The 19,981-nt window shown below is 45.0% G+C and overlaps 2 protein-coding genes across 2 annotated transcripts in view; one reads left to right on the top strand and one right to left on the bottom strand.

The window, feature by feature from the left end:
- Positions 1-481: 481 nt before the first annotated feature.
- Positions 482-3,742, top strand: GPHB5 (glycoprotein hormone subunit beta 5). The gene is made up of 2 exons (XM_083166877.1): positions 482-695; positions 3,527-3,742. Exons 1-2 carry the CDS (start codon positions 492-494, stop codon positions 3,713-3,715), a joined length of 393 nt encoding a protein of 130 aa, XP_083023003.1. The 5' UTR covers positions 482-491; the 3' UTR covers positions 3,716-3,742.
- A 4,819-nt stretch (positions 3,743-8,561) lies between these two features.
- RHOJ (ras homolog family member J) overlaps positions 8,562-19,981 on the bottom strand; it is a 76,611-nt gene continuing 65,191 nt past the window's right edge. The window contains exons 3-5 of the mRNA XM_083167682.1: positions 15,333-15,497; positions 12,646-12,741; positions 8,562-9,531 (exon numbers count right to left, since the gene is read on the bottom strand). Of these exons, the coding sequence (XP_083023808.1) occupies positions 9,385-9,531; positions 12,646-12,741; positions 15,333-15,497 (408 nt within the window). The 3' untranslated portion in view covers positions 8,562-9,384. The remainder of the gene's footprint in view (positions 9,532-12,645; positions 12,742-15,332; positions 15,498-19,981) is intronic.

Here is a 19,981-nt window from a genome sequence, read left to right as displayed (position 1 = left end):
GTCGACATGGACACAGTTGGAAGTCAACCGTAGCCCCTCGCATTGCTCGAAATGCTTCGGGCACGGAGCCTCGCTGTGCTCGGCACACTATTTTATTCTCCCACCACGCCCTAGTGGACGGTAGGGCATGAAATACCGCCTGCCGGCACATGTCGGCTCAAAAAAATAGTAAAAAAACCATGTCGCCCTTCCAACCTGTCGACCTAACCCATGTCGACCTAATGCTGTGTCGACATAAACCCATGTCGACCTTGTCCCATGTCGACCCTGACACCTGTCGACCTTCACCCATGTCGACCTAGACACCTAAGTGCTGTCGACAATACGACCGTACCCGCTATGTATATTATACTAAGAATAGATAACAATTATTGAAATAATTATATCCCTATGAAATCACAGAAAAACATTTTTTTATACGGACTTAAATTGTATTTTCTTTTTAATAACGGAAATAGTTTGCTTTCGGACCCCTATGAGCTTCTCCGACGATGATCCAGAACAGCGTAACCCTGGTATTCCTGCACCTGCTGGTCTTAAGCTGCTGCCCCAGGACATGTGCCAACTCAACCATCAGCCTGAGAACGTTCATCGGCTGCGCTGTGCGGGAATTCACCTTCTTGGCTAAGAAGCCTGGCTGTAAGGGTGTGCGCGTCACCACGGATGCCTGCTGGGGTCGCTGTGAGACATGGGAGGTAAGTGCCTAATGTATCGGGAGGTTAACAAGTTGTACAAGTTACTATAACTTTTATCTGCAGGATTTCTTTATATCCAAGATGAAATGTTGCCACAAGCCATCTCCAAACCATGAGAAGCAATTCCCGTGTTCTGCTGCCCGATGTTCTGCTTTAAATAATTCATTTAAGCTCTTGGATGCACATTGGGTGGAATCCTGAGTTGCATGAAATGCTGATGTTGACTTCAGCTTTTTTTTGCTACTGATCATAGGTCTAATTCAGCATGGATCACTCTATAGAGAACGCAGTGGACTGTGAGCAGAAAGCCACCGCTCTGACAGAGGAATAAATGTCCCCTGCAAAATTGCTAATTGCCTTGCATTTGCAGAGCCGTTTGCAATTCCCGCAAACATCGAAGAGTACCTACCACCTGAGCAAATTTGAGTAAGTCTCAGGCTGCCACTAATCTGCGACTGAGACAATCTGGAAGTGGTCATCGCTGATGTCAGAGACCCATCAACACACCCAGAAAGCGTCGGGTTTTCACCCACCAAACATCGGCTTCCTGTCAGACAAACTGCAACTGCACTGCAATTGCTAACATTCATATTATCAGTCGCACATGCACAATGCAAACACAGTGCTCGTGCAGCCGGCCTATAGTAACTGGATTTTTGGTTTCTTTAATTAGCGATCCATGCTGAATAACCCACCATGTACGCAACTCCCTTAACTCATAACGCCAATGTGTCCGTCAGTGTGTACGCACAGAGGGGCGGTTACACCGTATCAGCGATGTATTACAAATCATACTTGCCTACCCTCCCGGAATTGGCGGGAGGCCCCTCAGAATTAGGTCTCCCTCCCGCCCCCCCCAGGAAGGTGGGCAAGTCTCCCACATGGTCCCCGAAGCCCCAGTATCCCCTGGAGCCACTGAAATAAATTCCAAAATGTTCAGGTCCACGGGCTGGGTGCGGGACTAAAATGAATCAAATGGCGGCATTTTAGCCCTGCCCCTCCCTTCAGACCCACGAATCTCAGAGTTTGGGGCGAGATGTACTAAAGGGAAAATGCGGTAAGACCCCCGTTTTACCGCATTTTCCTATGTACTAAAACCCGTTCGCAGCGATATCGCAGGGCAGGGTATCGCCACCTTTGGGTGGCGATACCCTATAGAAGCCTATGGGCTTCTTTTCGCCGCCCGCCGCAACCGCCTCGCCGACCCCCCCATTTCCCCCCCTCCCTTAGGCTTACCTTCTTGCAGGTTCTCCTGGACCCCGGAAGGTAAGCCCTTCCTCGCCCTAGCAACGCAGCCGGACGTCCTTCCGGCTGCAGGGGGGAGGAGGAAGCGCCGGGGACAGCTTGCTTAGCTGTCCCCGGCATGAAAGCAGCAGAAGCCGGCTGGGAGGTGACGGAGACCCCCGCAGACCACAGTACAGGTATCGCGGGGGGGCCTCCATCACCGCATCGCAATGCCAGCCGCATATGTTAGTACATATACGGCGGCATCGCGGCGGGGGGGGGGGTGGGGGCGCGAAGGGCGGCGATGTATTTTAATACATCCCGCCCTTTGTGTGGATTGGGGTCAGGGCTTTGTGATGTAAACCTTGTCCCTGCCCCTCGACGCGCGGCCTTGAATCCAGTCTCCGCGCATCTCCCAGAGAGGCAACTTTAAAAGTCATCAAGTTTGTAGAAAATGTGCTAGGCAGTGACTGGCTATACAGATGCACAGAGATACAGTAGTCCATCTGATGTGTGTGTGCGATGGAAGTGTCTAGAGCTTGTCGTTGAAGTGAAGTTTTGCCTACACATCATCGCTCCTACTGATGGCCATGCACTTACCATATGTCTGGTGCAAGTTTCCATGGTGACACTGCTGATAGGCCTGAAGAAGCACTAAGCAGTATTGTAGCGTTTATAGATGCAGACAGTGGGCTTCTCCACCTTTGCACATTCCAGAATCTGGGAGAGTTTCCCACCTTTCCGGGGGGCCGGGAGGGGGACCCAATTTTTGGGACCCTCACGACTGTTCCAGGAGCTCCACACGGGAGCGGGGATCTTGTGCCTGGGGGGGTGTCTACATACAGCTTGGTGTGTGTGTTAATGTGCCTATGATGTCTTCCTATGGTTGTGTGTGTATGGGTGGGGGTGGGGGGTGCGCTGGTGTGGTCATGAATTTGTCTGTGATGTTTGTCTAGGGGTGTAAATGGGGGTGGGGGGTGGGGGGGAATGACTTGGCCTGTGATGTCTGCCTATGGGTGGGGTGCAATTAGTTTTATGCCTTTGGTGTCTGAGAATATAACGGTCTTATTACTGTATGTCTATAGGGGGAGGGGTTGATGATGCTGTCTAAGGAGGGGGTTAGCTTCAGGCAGGAATGATAATGGCTGTGCATTCTGTTAATGGGTGAAGGTGTATGCCCAAATGTTATTTATATTATTTATTTTTACACAAAGTGTATATTTCAGGGTTGTTCTGGTTTTTTTTTCTTTGTCTGTAACCAATTATTTGGAAACCCCCCATTTAAAATCCTCAGAATCAGGCATGTAAAGTATTAGAACCAAAATGTTAAAATATAGTTTTAGTGTGTGTTTTATATCATACAATGTCACCTGCTTTTTACAATTTGATTGTAATCCAAATGTGGATCTTCCGTGTTCTCCAGCTATTGCTGTAAATGTGGGGTAGAATCCACACTGGTGTTGATAATAACACATGTTGATGAGGAAACCAATTGGGGACCAGGCAGCAGGGGTCACAAGGGCAACTCTACTCCAATCAGTGCTTCTAAACTTTATATACTTTTTTTTATATATGGACTTACTGTATATCCTGTTTTCCTTTCACAGAAACCTATACTCGACCCCCCCTACATAGACGCTTACCATAGGGTCTGCACCTACAATGAAACAAAGCTGGTTACTGTGAAACTCCCGGACTGTAGCCCCAGTGTGGATCCGTTCTTCACTTACCCTATGGCGATCAGGTGTGACTGCGGTGTCTGTTCCACATCCACCACGGAATGTGAGACTCTGTAAAAATCTGTCGCTGTCCGCAAGACATAGCAGTGCTGTCCCAACTCATGGAAAGGGTTTATATTTACTTATTGCTGTGACGTTAGAAATCTGGGCATGTGTTACTCCCGGCTTATAACCTTATTTTTCTATATATGTTTCCATCTATTTATCTGTGGGGCATGCCATAATGCTTACTAAGTTGATAGTAATAGTAATTCACGCTTGTCTCCTGCAAACCGTTTAAACAGGGAATACATGGGGATGGCTGGGGGTCAAAATACTGACCGCATCCTGATCAGAATCCAGACAGGGGCTGGTTAAGTACACTCACCCTCTACCCCTAACTACACCTACCTGATGCCAAAACACTAACATCGCCCCCCCCCCCCCCCCCGACCATCCACAGCCTAAACCTAAAGTCGGGTTAGACACTAGACAATATTTTATGCAAGTTTGTTGATAACCTGTCATCACGACAAATTCTTAAAATTGTTGTCAACGCACGAAACCGCTAGCGATGAGCCGTTAAGGGGAGCAGGGAGCCAGGCAGGGGAAGCTGGGCAGTAGGCGTACAAAAAAAAAATCTAAATATGTAAGGTCAATATTTCATGGTAGAATTTAGAAAATCTAGAGTGATGTCTTCTCTCCACCTAACATGTCCATTTAATTAACTGGAAGTCTGTGACTTGTTATGTGTGACAGACCACATACATTTGTTATGGCCCATTAAAGAACTTATGAATGATTTTCTGAGTAAACTTAATTATGAGGCAATAGAGGACAGCCTGCAACATATGAAATGAATTTTCAGAGTTTATATATTTTGTTATAGTTCTACAGGTCATGTACAAATCAAAAAAAGGAATTTAGCGGGTGTACTAAAAAAGGGTGTAATAAAATAACTACACACAAAAAAAATCTAATTCTAATCTACTGACAAAATTATACAGAACACCTACAAACAGCAGAAGCAGCCATTTTGTGTGCTGGACAAATGCTCCTGAAATGGAGTCCAGGCACTTGGAACCAGTGACCTCGGTAAATCAAATATTGAGGTGAAATATGTACTGTAAGAGTTTGACATGATTTATTTCAAATAAAAGTCAGATTGTGCTTAACACCTGAGTAACATCGCACATACAGTTGTATCTGAGTAAATTCACCATTTGTCCTGTATTGTATTGTCTACTCTACACTGATTATTTTGCCAAATATTTTCAACTGTATTCCTCTATTACGGTATCATAAATTAATGTAGATAATACTGTTGGTAATTGCATATAGCAGTGTGCAATTAAATGTTTTCTTAATAATTAAATGCTTTAAAAGTAATTTAGGTGTATGTTGACTATTGTTAATACAAGCATCTCTGGCTTTACAGACAAGTGTTTGTGCAATTGTTTACCTAATTGATAAACCTCAGTAATTGGGTTTCTTTAAATGTTACATAGAAACATAGAATTTGACGGCAGATAAGAACCACTTGGCCCATCTAGTCTGCCCCTTTTTTAAACATGTTACCTCAAACTATATTTGATCCTTATTTTTTTGTAAGGATATCAATATGCCTATCCCAAGCATGTTTACATTGCTCTACTGTATTTGCCTCTACCACCTCTGATGGGAGGCTATTTCACTTATCTACTACCCTTTCTGTGAAGTAATTATTCCTCAAATTTCCCCTAAATCTTCCTCCCTCTAGTGTCAGTGCATGTCCTCGTGTTCTGTTGCTCCTCTTCCTGTGAAGAATGTCTCCCACCTGTACCTTGATAAAGCCCTTGATATACTTGAAAGTTTCTATCATGTCCCCTCTTTCCCTTCTCTGCTCTAAAGTATACATATTAAGATCTTTTAGTCTTTCCTGGTACGTTTTGTGATGTAGGCCATGCACCATTTTAGCTGCACTTCTTTGTACAGTCTCTAATGTATTTATATCCTTCTGGAGATATGGCCTCCAGAACTGAAAACAATACTCTAGGTGAGGTCGTACCAATGACCTATACAGTGGCATTATTACTTCTTTCTTTCTATTGCTGATACCTCTCCCTATGCATCCAGGCATATGACTTGCCTTCTTCACTGCTTTGTTACATTGCCTACCTGCCTTTAAGTCCCCTGAAATAGTGACACCTAGATCCGTCTCTTACTCAGTAGTTTCCATTATAGTGCCATTTATACTATTAGTCTTTGGATTTTTGAAACCCAAGTGCATGATTTTGCATTTTTTTATATTAAACTGTAGTTGCCATTCTCTTGACCATTTCTCTAATCTGCCTAGATCCTCAATCATTTGTTTTACCCCTCCTGGTGTGTCTACCCTGTTGCACACCTTTGTGACATCTGCAAAAAGGCACATTTTACCCTAGTAAATGTTGTTGTCTTTTTCAGACGTGTGTTTTATACCATGGAGCCAGGTGTATTTGCCTACTCTCCTTGAATGTCCAGGAGATTTCGAAATCTCCAAATTGTTGACCATCCTCGTAGCTCCTACACACTTCCCCAGTGCTGACGACTTTCCAGGGGGATTCCCAACAATATTTGTGGAACTGAGAATATGCGGCAAGGCCACAATGAGACTCGCTACAAATCTCTCATACCACAAATTCTAGATTATTAACCCATTGAGTGCCAACATCTCTGTGAGAGATCAGGGTAAGAGTTGGTTGTGAGACTGCGCACTAAGTGCAGATGTGCGGGGTTAGCTGCTAGAAAAGTGCAGAAGATCAAACTGCAGAGGTAAGAGATAATTGAAGGAATTTCTGCGCTTTACCCCTATATACAATGATAAATGGAGATGAAAGCTTATTTCTCAAAAAGCTTTTTATTGGTGCAAAAAACAACAAACAAAGTGATATAGACTGATCAGTGTCAGGTATATACAGTGGATTGAAAAAGCACGTAAGAATGTCTGTGTCACAAAGCTGTGACCTTTGATGCTTAATTCTGAGCAGTGAGGGCTGGCCTGTCCTGGTAACCTGCTGAGGGTATCCCCTGGGGCTCTCTAACTACGTCATGCTGGTTGGGACGGTAGTTAGTCTGCACTGTTAGGGGTTCAGTGGGTTGGTCGGGACGGTCAGGAGCAAACTGATCAGTGGGGGGGGGTTTGAGTATAATTGTCCAATTCAGTTCCTGGTGTGGAGGACTGGATAGGGTGAGCGTGGTCCTGAGGCAAACGGCAGCGGGGGTGAGTACAGTACGTTGGTGGGTGGTGAGCGTGTGCGCTGGGTGGCACCGGAGGACGGCGTCCCTTACCTCGGGTGGTGCACCCGCGCTGGCTGTGTCTCGGTCCCTCTATCCATCCGATACTGCCCGCTATCCATCCAAGATATTTAACTCCTTAGAAGAAGGCCCACGGGCCGAAACGCGTCGAAGACATACCCATCCCAGCACTTTCCTACACCCAAGTCTCCTCCAACCCTGAGGAGTCGAGCACACGGAGCTCCGTTTGGACAGGTACGCTCCCGGCGGACGAGATCTCGCGAGATAGCCCGACCCGGAAGTCACACCAGCCAGCGTAGAAGCACCGTGTACCCAGAGCTGCAGGAGCAGCCCGGGTCTTCCAGCAACAGAAGCAAGCCGCCAGCAACGAGGGACCGAGACACAGCCAGCGTGGGTGCACCACCCGAGGTAAGGGACGCCGTCCTCCGGTGCCACCCAGCGCACACGCTCACCACCCACCAACGTACTGTACTCACCCCCGCTGCCGTTTGCCTCAGGACCACGCTCACCCTATCCAGTCCTCCACACCAGGAACTGAATTGGGCAATTATACTCAAACCCCCCCCACTGATCAGTTTGCTCCTGACCGTCCCGACCAACCCACTGAACCCCTAACCGTGCAGACTAACTACCGTCCCAACCAGCATTACATCACTAGTGACGTAGTTAGAGAGCCCCAGGGGATACCCTCAGCAGGTTACCGGGACAGGCCAGCCCTCACTGCTCAGAATTAAGCATCAAAGGTCACAGCTTTGTGACACAGACATTCTTACGTGCTTTTTCAATCCACTGTATATACCTGACACTGATCAGTCTATATCACTTTGTTTGTTGTTTTTTGCACCAATAAAAAGCTTTTTGAGAAATAAGCTTTCATCTCCATTTATCATTGTATATAGGGGTAAAGCGCAGAAATTCCTTCAATTATCTCTGTGAGAGATGTTCAAAATAGTGGCTAAAACTGCCAGCTTCGCTCACATTTGTCATATAAATTCAAATAGAAAAATGTGTAAATTTTTTTTTTACATTTCATATATAAATTAAACAAGACAGGTCATTATGATGAATAAAAATGTTTGCGTGGTCATTTTGACACCTATTTTGACAAATTTACTTGGCACGCAAAGGGTTAAGCATACATGTCAACTTTAAGGGCTAAACATACCAGTCAACAAATACAATGATGGAAGAAATTTTTAATGATATGGAACTAAGGGGCAGATTTATTAAGCTTGGAGAAGAGATAAACTGGAGATAAAGCGGAGAAAAGTTAAAAGGAGATAAAGCACCAGCCAATCAGCTGTGTTTGAAAAAGACAGTTGGGAGTTGATTGGCTGGTGCTTTATCTCCTTTTACCTTTTCTCCGCTTTATCTCCAGTTTATCTCTTCTCCAAGCTTAATAAATCTGCCCCTAATAGTTATAAAATGTAATATTATGAACCAGGACGAGGCTCATTGTATATCAATGTTGTCACTGCACCCTAGGAAATGTATTTTCATGACTATTCATATCGTTCACAAAATGGCTGCCTCTGCTGTGTGTAGTAGACTGTTTTAAAATTCCAAATGCAAATGTCACATATACCAAATGGTGGACGTAATTTCTTTGAGAGTTGAACCAATACGTTTAGCTCAAACCACTGACAGGTAATACTGAATTTTAAGCTTTATTAAATTTTTAGATTCACACAGTGTTAATCAGCAATTTCCTTCTATGTTGGACAACGGAGACTGACCCTCCAAACGTCCATGCATTTGGCATCCTGGATTTAATAATTGTTCTTTTGCCAGGTAATGCTGAATGACGTGGAGAGCTTGTTCATATACATGTGGAATTAGTAAAACTGCATAAAGCCGATGCCGTCATAGGAGAAGCATATTCAACCTATCCATATAAGCTATTGAACTTATGTTTATGTACAAGAAATCAACATTTCAGAACGCCATGTTGAGGATGCTAATGCTGACTCTTGGCTTTCCATGTATTTATTAATGTATGAGAAGATCATACTGTAGGTGTACATATTTACAACAGCCGCATACTCGAGTATTCACCTAAAATATATATTTATAAAAAAACATTAGTGCTGGTCTGTCCTGTGCAGCTATGGAAATTGGCCATTAAACAGCCATAAATCATATGTTCTAGGCACTTGTACGTTTCACTTGTAGTATTAATTCAAGGCCATCCTATTGAATACATACTCAGAATGTCCATTGGGTAAAAAGGCACATATTGTTTATAACAAGTTTCTTAGAAAACATCACAGTGTGAGGGGGAAAGTGGGGAAGTGAGTTATATGTTAAATGGCGGAGGTGTCACAGATCGAAGGCTCTTCGTGCAACAAAGGGATCCTCACTGATCATATCCTCCAGGTTTTGTTCATTGAGAGACATCTCCATTCGTCCGCCCGTAGCCAGTCTCCTCCCATCCCTGTACAACAGCACCAATCGCTTCGGTGGGAATGATCTCAGACAATTGTGCAAGAGTTGCGACACTTCCCGCAGCCCTTCTTTTTTTTCTTTGGATGGAACACTGTGAGGATGGCTTCATCAAACACATTCTTGAGGCCTTTTTGAGTTAGCGCAGAACACTCCAAATAGCACTGTGCTCCAATCTAGAAGACACCAGCATGAGATGAGCATTGTACTGAGAACAGCATGTAATTACAGGATATCATTATGTTTTATTATTCCTAGCACTGCGTCTTCAAAACCAGGGGATCAATTTACTAAGCGGTGGCTTGCAAAAGCCGTTGCTTCATAGCATGTTGTAAGCAAGCAGAAAATGTTCAAATGTAATGCTATTAAAAGTAAACACACAGATGACCCTTAGGGGAGTATTCACTCTGTGTCGAAACTTCCGTCAGGTGGAAATATCAGCACTAGCCAATTCAATGCTACCGCTAATGACTGCAACAAAGGCTGTCAGTTTCGACTTTGTCGGATCTGTTTTGATGGAAAACGGACTTGGTTTGTCAAATCTGCGTCCCTTTTTCCAACAAACCAAATTGAATTCCGAATGTTGAATTAGCGTTGGGAGCCGGCAAAAATGGCCAGGATTCCGACTGTCGGGGACAGTTGGAAATCCCGGAATGAATACTCCCTTTTGTACATTAACCTTAGGTGTGTGGTCCTGTAACACAAGACCTTAAGATTAAAATTTTGTTTATTACTGAGTAGGAAACACACTTCACACTGAACAAGTGGTCATAACTCAGTGGTAAATACCACACACTAAGGCCACATTCACACCTTGGATTCAGGATAATGCTGTGTTGTTGATGTAATGCCCCGCGTTAAGGTGCAGTGTGAAGGCCCAAACCTTATAACCCAGACAGAGCGGAGAAATCCAATTATGGGCAATGCTTTTGGTCCAATGAGTTAGTGCAGAAAAAGCTGCACTATATAGCTGCTCAGACTTGCATAAACTTGTTTGAAGCCCTGTAGGGTTCTAAATGAAAATGTGAATTTGGGATGAGAGGAGGCCACAAGGGGTACAACTGGACTTCCCCGCATAATATAAATCCTAATCGTTAACATACTGTAGGAAATACTGTAATCAATTATTTCACCTAATTTGAATGTTTAAATGAATTGTGATTTTTTATTCAGAAATGGTCTACATTGAACGATGTTAATGTTCTTATTTTAAAGCGGCTCACCATTGGATCTGCTAGTAGCGCCAGGGCTTTTGAGCCTGAAAAGACGTTGGAGGTGAAAGGGTTAAGGCCCATACACAATGGGGGATTTTGAGCTGATTTCAGTTCCAAAGCCGTCCAGTGCTTCTGGCTTGGTGATGAGTGGCGAGCGCTAATGTGTGCTCCTGCATCATCGCTGGCTGTCACCACTCATCTGCAGCTATGGAAAGACGTCCACCCCCCCCCAAGACAAGACGGAAGAAAATCGCTCAGTGGGTATGCACTGCGAGATTCTCAGCCCTGTGGTTTGCCCTATAATCGTTCTGCATACATGCTGGGTAAAAACGCAGAGTGTGTAGGCAGTATGCACCTTTAATCCACCCTAACAATAAAGCATCTTGTGAATGTCTGGTCTGTGCCAGTGTTTGAGAGAGAGAATCCAAAGGGCTCTTGAATTCCAGCTAAAATGTTGTAGATAGGTAATAATAGTAATGGAATTATAGTTTAATTATACACATTCCAAACTGTCTAGACAAATATTGTGGCTGGATAACGAATAATTAGCTTTATTCCTTAGGATTTGGTAGCAGATTCTTAGATGGCAATAAAGTAAAAAAGAAAAAGTAACTCAGGGTTGCCTACCTGCCCCTCTCCTTTAGGGAGAAAATGCTCTGTTCCTAGACTTCCCTGGTAATGTATGATTGCCATCACCTGTGGGGAGCTACTGTAGGTAATTGATAGGAAAGGTGTTTCACCACAGGTGCTGGCAATCATACATTACCAGGGAAGTCCAGGAACAGAGCAATTTCTCCCTGAAGGAGAGGGTCAGGTAGGCAACTCTGAAGTAACTGAAGTAACTGAACTGAAGTGTATCGGCAAACCCATGTTGCACTGCAGGTGGGGCAGAGACATTTGGATGTGAGAGCAATGTGTCCAAACTGAAATCTAAACTGCAGTGTAAAAATAAAGCTGCGCATCATTTGTAGGCTACTGGACATTGAAAAGCTGACAGTATTTACCCTGCATGGAAACACAATAAATGTATTTGCACCCCTGGTATCATTGCAACATGGTTTGTCCAGTTCCATGTTTTTTTTCTCTCTTTGGGCCAGAGTCTCTAAGCTTCAAAGGTGATAAAATGGAGAGTGATAAACAGCCAGCTAATCAGTTACTGCCTGACATTTTTCAAACACTGTCTTTGACATGGCAGGTAGGAGCTGATTGGCTGGCTGTTTATCACTCTCCATTTTATCACTGTACTCCGATTCAGACCCTATTACCCCTTTCACATCGCACTTTTAAAACGGTATATTGCCGTTTTTTTTCCATTTTAAAACGTTTAAGGCTGCAATGTGAAACTGCCAGAGTTGATTTACCGGTTAAAGTTAACCGGTATTTCAACACGGTTAAAAAGCAGAGTCCTACACGTTTTAAAGCCGTTTTTTGGCAGCTTGAACAGCTCTATTTCAATGGCTTGAAACGTGTCCCTTGGGGGTTAAACGGGTTGAATGTTTGAATGGTATTAAATGATTTTTAAAACGGTTTTCACCTGCAATGTGAAAGGTCTCAAGGCTCAGACCCGTTTTTAAAGTCCCATTTAAGAATACCGTGTCATTACCCATTTCTGCAATGTGAAAGCAGTATTTGGGTATAATATTGAGTCTGCCAAAGTCAAATTTGAAAAAGCAGCTTCTTCAATTTATGTAATGTTGATTGATTTTACACACATGTAGATTTTGGGGTGTACACTGACTAAGCAAAGCATTATAAAGCTGCCATGCCTTCAGTAATTTTATTGCTTTGATTTAAAAGGAAAATAATATTTAAAAACATAACTATTTAAAGTGCAACGGAATGTGCTGCGCTATAATAAGAAACTAAATAATTAAGTAATAACTACACATAGGGTGGATTCAATTGGCCTCACTTTTTTTCAGGTTAATTCTATTGACACCTCCTGTAGGAGATCTGAAACAACCTATGGTGTTAATGCACAGGAGCCGCATGGAAAGGGTTCCGGCGGCTTTCACACTTAATGGAATCTGCCCCATAAATTATGTAATAGGGAAGTACAATAAAGCAAACACCTACCATCTTTGCCAGTTTGATTCCTTGCTCATAAGTAATTGGTTTTTCTTTCATATGAAGAAGTCGAGCCAATGTTTTTGGATCATCTCTCAAATCAATCTAAAATCATTTAGACAAAGGAAACAAGGATGAAATATAACACAATTATTTTCAGTATTTGACATTTATTTCTAAAATATTTATCACCAATTCATAAAACTCTATTTTAAACCAGTGTGGCGATGGGTATTAGTTTGCGCACAACCATTTTCTGGATAAATCAAACATTCCTATTCACGTTGTCCTCAAGTAATTCAGTGATGAGATTGTTTTACAATCTGAATATGATATATTAGTTATATAATAACTGCCATGTTAGGTGGGAGGAGCTTCTCGAGAGTGACAGGGCTGCGGACTTGCTGTACAGAAATGCTCTGTGTGGGTAGGTTGAGGCACACAGTGACATCACTAGAACTCAGATGACCACAGTCTCTGATATTTTTTTCCTGCATGAAATGCCACCAGGGCAGCGTCAGCTATCTAATGGAGTAGTGAGATAATAAAAGTGAATTAACATACAAAAATAACTGTAAATGTGTATTTAGTATTTTTGTTTAAATCTTAAATCTGGCATGCTGGCTATAACGGGGGCTGGGTCCTAGGGTCGACAATATGAAGGTTGATATATACATTAGGTCCACCGCTAAAGACCGGCAGGGCTTAAGGTTTCCATACACGTCCCGATGCGGGCGTGCGTTTTGAGCTTAAATAGCATGAATCGCATTGCATTGCTTGCATGCGTTGTGCATGCGATGCGATGAAAAGCAAGTACAAAAAGTATATGCAGCACATACTTTTTTTTACTGTGCGATGAGATGTCTGACAGCGGGCGGGCGGCAGTTTAAAGAGCTGCTCTCTGCACCGCGAGTGCACACAGTCTGCACGCCGCCCGCAGTGCCTGTCTGACAGTGGGCGGCAGTTTGGACACGGACACTTGCGCTGAGGCATGTAGCGCTGTCTGTAAATGCCTGGTTGACATGTCATGTCCGGATCCGCCCCCTACCCATTGCTCCCTGCGCCGCCTCCCCTTCCTTCCCTCTTCTCAGTGTGCTGTGCCAGTGCCACTGCCAGTCCTCAACACTCCGCCCCCTCTATCTCCTCTCTTCTTCCATCTCTTCCCTCCTTTCCCCCTCAGTCACGAGAGGGGAGGCCATACACGCTGCAATAGCAGTGTGCGATGCGATGTGCACTCCTGAGGGCATCGCATCGCACAGTACAAAAAGTATGTGCTGTACATACTTTTTGTACTGCTTTCGGATCGCATCACACACACATTGCATGCATGCCGTGCGATGCGATCTAGCCCATAACGTATGCAATTCTCGCAGCGTGTATGGGCACCTTTAGTGCCTGCAACATTTTGCGGACACAGCATTGAGATGGTGAATGCATACATGTACATGCACCCGAGATCCTCCATAGGATCGCATGTTGCATACGCTCCCACAATCAGGCTGCAGCTTGTTGCAATGGCAATGTGAAAGGGCGCAAAATTTATGGTTTGCAGGAGGGCGCTGGACACCCTAGCACCGGCCCTGGCTCTGGCATTACTCAGTTGCTCTTATAGCAGTCAGGACATTCTATCCACATATGTTCAGTCTTAAGCTATCCATACACTAGAACGATTTGGGCCTTTTTTACCCTATTTCGATGGATCAGGGCGAGAGATCGGGTGAAAAGTGTCAAATCGTACGTGCTCTTTGTTTCCATTCTGATGCAATCTCCAGCTCAGATCCAATGCTCATTGCAAGTGCTGCACTAAAGATTTGTCCGATTCCGCAGCACTCGATGGGATCGCATATGAAACACTGTATGCAAAAGGACCATGCGATCCATTCCCCTGGGAAAGTGTCGTTGGTTCAAGGGGCATCACATGTGACTTCTCCTCTTGGAAAAGTCGCAGTAGTGTATGCGCCTCTGAACTTTGGGCTTAGGTGTACCTGACTGTCCAAAGGGCAAAGGCAGATCACACACTGATGTGGCTGAGACAGAATCCACATGCTGGTCATAGCCTTACTGGCATGATGTCAGGCGTATTGCTATGTAGAGGTTTGGAACTGCAGTCCCATCTGGCCCATTGTTCATCTGGCCCTGTGTGATTTTTATTAAAACAACTATAGTGTGAGCCTTAACCCAATAGCCTACGGGGTACATTTACTAAGCTTCTAAAAATGTGAAGAAGCGATGTTACCCATAGCAACCAATCAGACACGGTCTGATTTTCTGTGATGCAAAAAGAAATGATCGACAGAATCTGCTCATCTGATGGGCAGCTGTGCTCTTCTGCATCATACTGAGCAATACAACTAAGCATGAAGAGATCACGGGCAATATTGCGGTTTTCATACCTCCCACCTTGTCAGTCCTGAAATTTGGGGGTGTGGCCTAGTGACAAGGGGTGTGTCCTATGCTTGGGGGGCATGGCAGTGGCTCTGTGAGATTCTGGCCATGCCCCCGTCCCCTCTGGGTCTGGGAATAGATGCTGTGCACAGGTGCACCGGGCAGGGTGGACTCCAGTCCAAACCCCCCCAAAAATGGGACGGTTCTGTGAAAATCAGGACAGTTGGGAGGTATGTATGCAGTATGTGACTCTTTACTGCTGAGTGGGTCACATCTGGCAACAGATTATACAATGAAGTCAGTTCATTTACCTGGGTTCCTATTAGGACATAAGGTACATCAGGCATACGGGCCCTGAGTTCTGACACCCATTCCTCCTGGACATTGTGGTAAGAAGCTGGATTAACAACTGAGAAACAGATCAGGAACACGTCTGTGTTGGGGTAGGAGAGCGGTCTGAGTTGGTCATAATCTTCCTGTAGAAAAGAAGTATTTAGATACATTAGCGTGTACTGCAGCAGTGTCCCTATATCCATGGATGCTTGTTAAATTGTCAAATGTAATGTTACAGTGCTAGTGTTCTAGACTGGAGTCATGTGTCCCTGACCAGCCGGCAGGTGTGTTCGCCGGGATAGTCAGCCTGGCAAATCATTGTAATTATTAATATTCCTTAAAGGATTGTCACTTTGTTTTTTCCCATACCTGCACTGATATTAGCTCACCGACTCCTGCTCTCCAGGCTTCTCTAACACTATAACCTGGGAATAGATCTGGGCTGGAAGTGTCACATTGCTGCCATGCTTCTAACTTTCAGAAGGTACTGTCCCTGTTCTAACAATTTTACTGAGCTTCAGGTAGCACCAACATATCACCAGCAGGTGGCAGCAAATACATGATGGAAAAAGCAATGGACTAAAAGCAAGCAATAGAATGAACTAACGTGACTCCTCTCTCGTCCAGGGCCGGTGCAAGGCACCGGAGCGCCCCAGGCGAGTCGGGGTGTGGGCGCCCCGGTGCCGGGGAAGGGGAGGGGGGGAGGTACCTGTCCTGCGGCGCTGTGTATTTAAAGCTGGCGGCGGAGGCAGCGGGGGTCCCTGCACTCAATAAGAAATAACGAGCGCTTCCGCCGGGCTATGCGGAAGCGCTTCTGTTGTGAAAACACTGTCCGCACGGCGCACGCTGATCTCAGCCAATCAGCGTGGGGACAGTGTTTTCACAACAGAAGCGCTTCCGCATAGCCCGGCGTAAGCGCTCGTGGGGGGGGGGGCAAAATGCCGCCCTCCAGTGGCCGGCGCCCTAGGCAAATGCCTAGATTTGCCTAGTGGTGGCGCCGGCCCTGCTCTCGTCGCATGTGCAGTCTAATCATGATATCCCGGGATTGGAAACTCCAATCTAGGGATTCAAATCCTTGCTATTTTGGGGCCAAATCCCAGGATCCCTCCGATCCTGATCCTGGGATTGGCCACCGTATTTGTGTGGTATTGGTTTAAGCAGACTTTGTTTGTCTATTGTTGTGACTTAGATGAAGATCAGAACACATTTTATCACCAATTTATGCAGAAATCAAGGTAATTCCAAGGGGTTCACGTACTTTTTCTTGCAACTGTAAGTAACCGCATTATCAAATACAGAATACCACACACATGCATCTATATTCAGGGGCAGACTAGATGGGCCAAAGGGTTCTTATCTGCCATCAAATTATAGGTTTCTATACAGAAGTAGCAGCCCTCATTTAGCTGGGGGCTGGCGGTCGGATCGAGACACTGGCACATCCCCTTCCGACGGAGCCCACCGCCACCTCCACGCTGCTCCCCTGTCGGTGCCTGCAGCCCCCCGCACTGCCCCTAACCCTGTCCTTCTCCCTGATGCAGAGACGGGCAGGGATACCATCCCCCACTGCCAGAAAACTGGGATGCGCATGTGTGTGAGATGCTCACGCGCCCTAGTCAGAGGAAGCGCCTCTCCACTGGCGATCGCCAGCAGGGACTTGTGATTACCGGCACCGAATGAGAGGCGCTCCATCTCTGTGTGTGTGTGTATATATATATATATATTCAATAAATGAAGATGCGGCGACTGATTGCTCTAAAATAGTAAATACTATGTGTGCTGGTCCGCACTTTAGGAAACCAAATAAGTTATCTAATAAAAAGTGGGTCTAAAACACGATAAAAGATTCACTATGGATAAAAAATTGTGTCAAGAGGTACGTATAAAACACATAAGCATTTATTTAAACAAAGTAGACATTATGTCCCTTTAACCCCTTCCCGACATTTGACGTACATTTACGTCATGGCCGGGAGGTACTTCCCGACACATGGCATAAATGTACGTCATGAGTTTAAACTGTCACTGCGTCTCGAGACGCAGTGACAGAGGGACGATGTCTGCTGTCCCTGACAGCAGACATGTCCCTGCATGCCCAGGGGGGGCTGCGATGTCGCCCCCCCGTCGGCGATCGCTGTGATTGGCTGTTCAGTGTGAACAGCCATTCACAGCGTTTTCCTGTGTTACCAGCGAATCGGACGCTCGGTAACACAGGTGTCAATCACCGCCGGGCGTCAGGGGGCATGAGGGGGTCATCGGTGACGATGACACCTCACCCCACCCTCACCCCACCTGCCCCCAAGGCTGTGATTGGTCCGTGGGACCCACGGACCAATCACAGCCAAGGCGCGACATTTAAACTGACGGTGACTGCGCTGCAGACGCCATTCCGGTCTGGAATAGCGTGCAGAACGGTCACCGTGCCTGCCTGCCGTGAATACCGACCTGATCCTTGCTAATACTTACCTGATCCTTGCAAATACCTTACCTGATCACCTTATCACTGCTTGTAGCGTGCTGGACGCTTCCTGGATCTGACTTCCTGAGACTTCCTGCTGCTGCTGCAGTGTGATAGAGAGATAGAGAGAGAGATAGAGAGAGATAGAGAGAGATAGAGAGATAGTGACAGAGAGAGCTATATTTTGTGTCTGCTACCCCCCCTTTTTGGGGGTGCAGGGGTTTTCTATATATATATATATAACTGTCAGTGCTGCTGCTGCAGTGTCATACAGTGATAGATAGTGATAGATAGTGATAGATAGTGAGAGGTAGAGAGATAGAGAGATTTGTGTCTGCTACCCCCCCTTTTTGGGGGTGCAGGGGTTTTATTTTATATATATAACTGTCAGTGCTGCTGCTGCAGTGTCATAGAGTGATAGATAGTGATAGATAGTGAGAGATAGAGAGATAGAGAGAGATAGTGACAGAGAGTGATAGAGAGTGTATATTTTGTGTCTGCTACCCCCCCTTTTTGGGGGTGCAGTTTTTTTTTTATACATATAACTGTCAGTGCTGCTGCTGCAGTGTCCTAGAGTGATAGATAGTGAGAGATAGTGAGAGATAGAGAGATAGAGAGAGATAGTGACAGAGAGTGATAGAGAGTGTATATTTTGTGTCTGCTACCCCCCCTTTTGTGCTGATCAGTATATCTGTGCTGATCAGCAACTTTTTGGGGGCGCAGAGGTTTTTTTTTTATATATATACCTGTCAGTTGCTGCCAGTTGCACTGTCAGTTGCACCAAAGGTTGTGCACCTGCTGTCCCTCACTGGTAATCAGTGTCGCATCACTGATCACCTTTTTTTTTTTTTGTGAGTGCTGTGGGGTCTTTTTTTAATTTTTTTTTTACACACACTGATTTTGTGGGTGTCCTGTGGCCACTGTGCGCCGATCAGTGACGTACATCACTGATCAGCTTTTTCGGCACAGGGTTGATCAATTTTTTTTTTTTTTTTGATCAGATTCCTGTTGCCTTTGAGCGCTGTTCAGTGACAGACGTTACTGACCAACATCTGTGCTCAATTTTTGGCGCAGGACCTTTTTTTTTTTTTTTTAACCCCTTCAATTTTTTATTTTTAACCCCTTCATTTTTTTTTTTTTTATTGGTATAAAGTATTTTTTTTTTTCTGCACCACATACACACTACATACCCCCCGGATTGAAATAAAGTTTGTACCCCCCCCTACACTATACACGTGTTGAAACATTTCACTACCAGTAACACAAAAATAAAAATGGCATCCCAAATGTCCTCCCAAATGTCCTCCCAAATGTCCTCCCAGTCATCCAGGAGAATGTATTCAGTGGAGGAGGCATATGCCATGCTTGCCTCTGACTCTGACACAGGCAGTGATGCAAGCGGGGAATTTGAAGGATTCGTCTTAAGCTCCTCTTCCTCCTCTGGTGATGAGGGACCCCCTCAAAGACGCCCCCGTAGATCAGCTGAGATTCCCCCCCCAATAATTGATCTAGTATGGACCCCACCACCAGACAATTTTGAGCCCCAGGTTCCTGAGTTTTTGGCCATGCCAGGAATCCAATTTGATTCCACAGGTCTCAGAGAAATTGACTTTTTCAAATTATTTTTCTCTGATGATTTTATAAATTTAATGGTGGACCAAACTAATTTATATGCCCAGCAGTTTATTGCTCAAAACCCCACGTCATCATTTGCTAGGTGGACCCCTGTAGATGCAGTAGAGATGATGACGTTTTGGGGTCTGGTGTTTCATATGGGCATAGTAAAAAAGCCAGAAATTAGGCAATATTGGAGTACAGATGTTCTGTACAGTACTCCATTTTACCGTATGGCCATGCCCCGGACTCGATTTGAGACAATTCTTAAATTTATACATTACACCGATAATGCACAGTGCCCACCCAGAGATGATCCCACCTTTGACCGGCTATTCAAAGTCAGGCCGGTCATTGATCATTTCAGTGCCAAATTTGAAGAGGTGTACATCCCTGAAAAATTTATTTGTATCGACGAGTCCCTTATACATTTTAAAGGAAGGGTTAAATTCCGCCAGTACCTTCCCAGTAAGAGGGCAAGGTATGGCATAAAAATGTATAAACTGTGTGAAAGCACCTCAGGGTACACCCACAGGTTTAGGGTTTATGAAGGGA

The sequence above is a fragment of the Crinia signifera genome, chromosome 12 (assembly GCF_055691185.1).
Source record: "Crinia signifera chromosome 12, ASM5569118v1, whole genome shotgun sequence".
NCBI lineage: Eukaryota > Metazoa > Chordata > Amphibia > Anura > Myobatrachidae > Crinia > Crinia signifera.
Note: the sequence above shows the minus strand (reverse complement) of the source record. Positions and strands in the feature narration are given on the sequence as shown.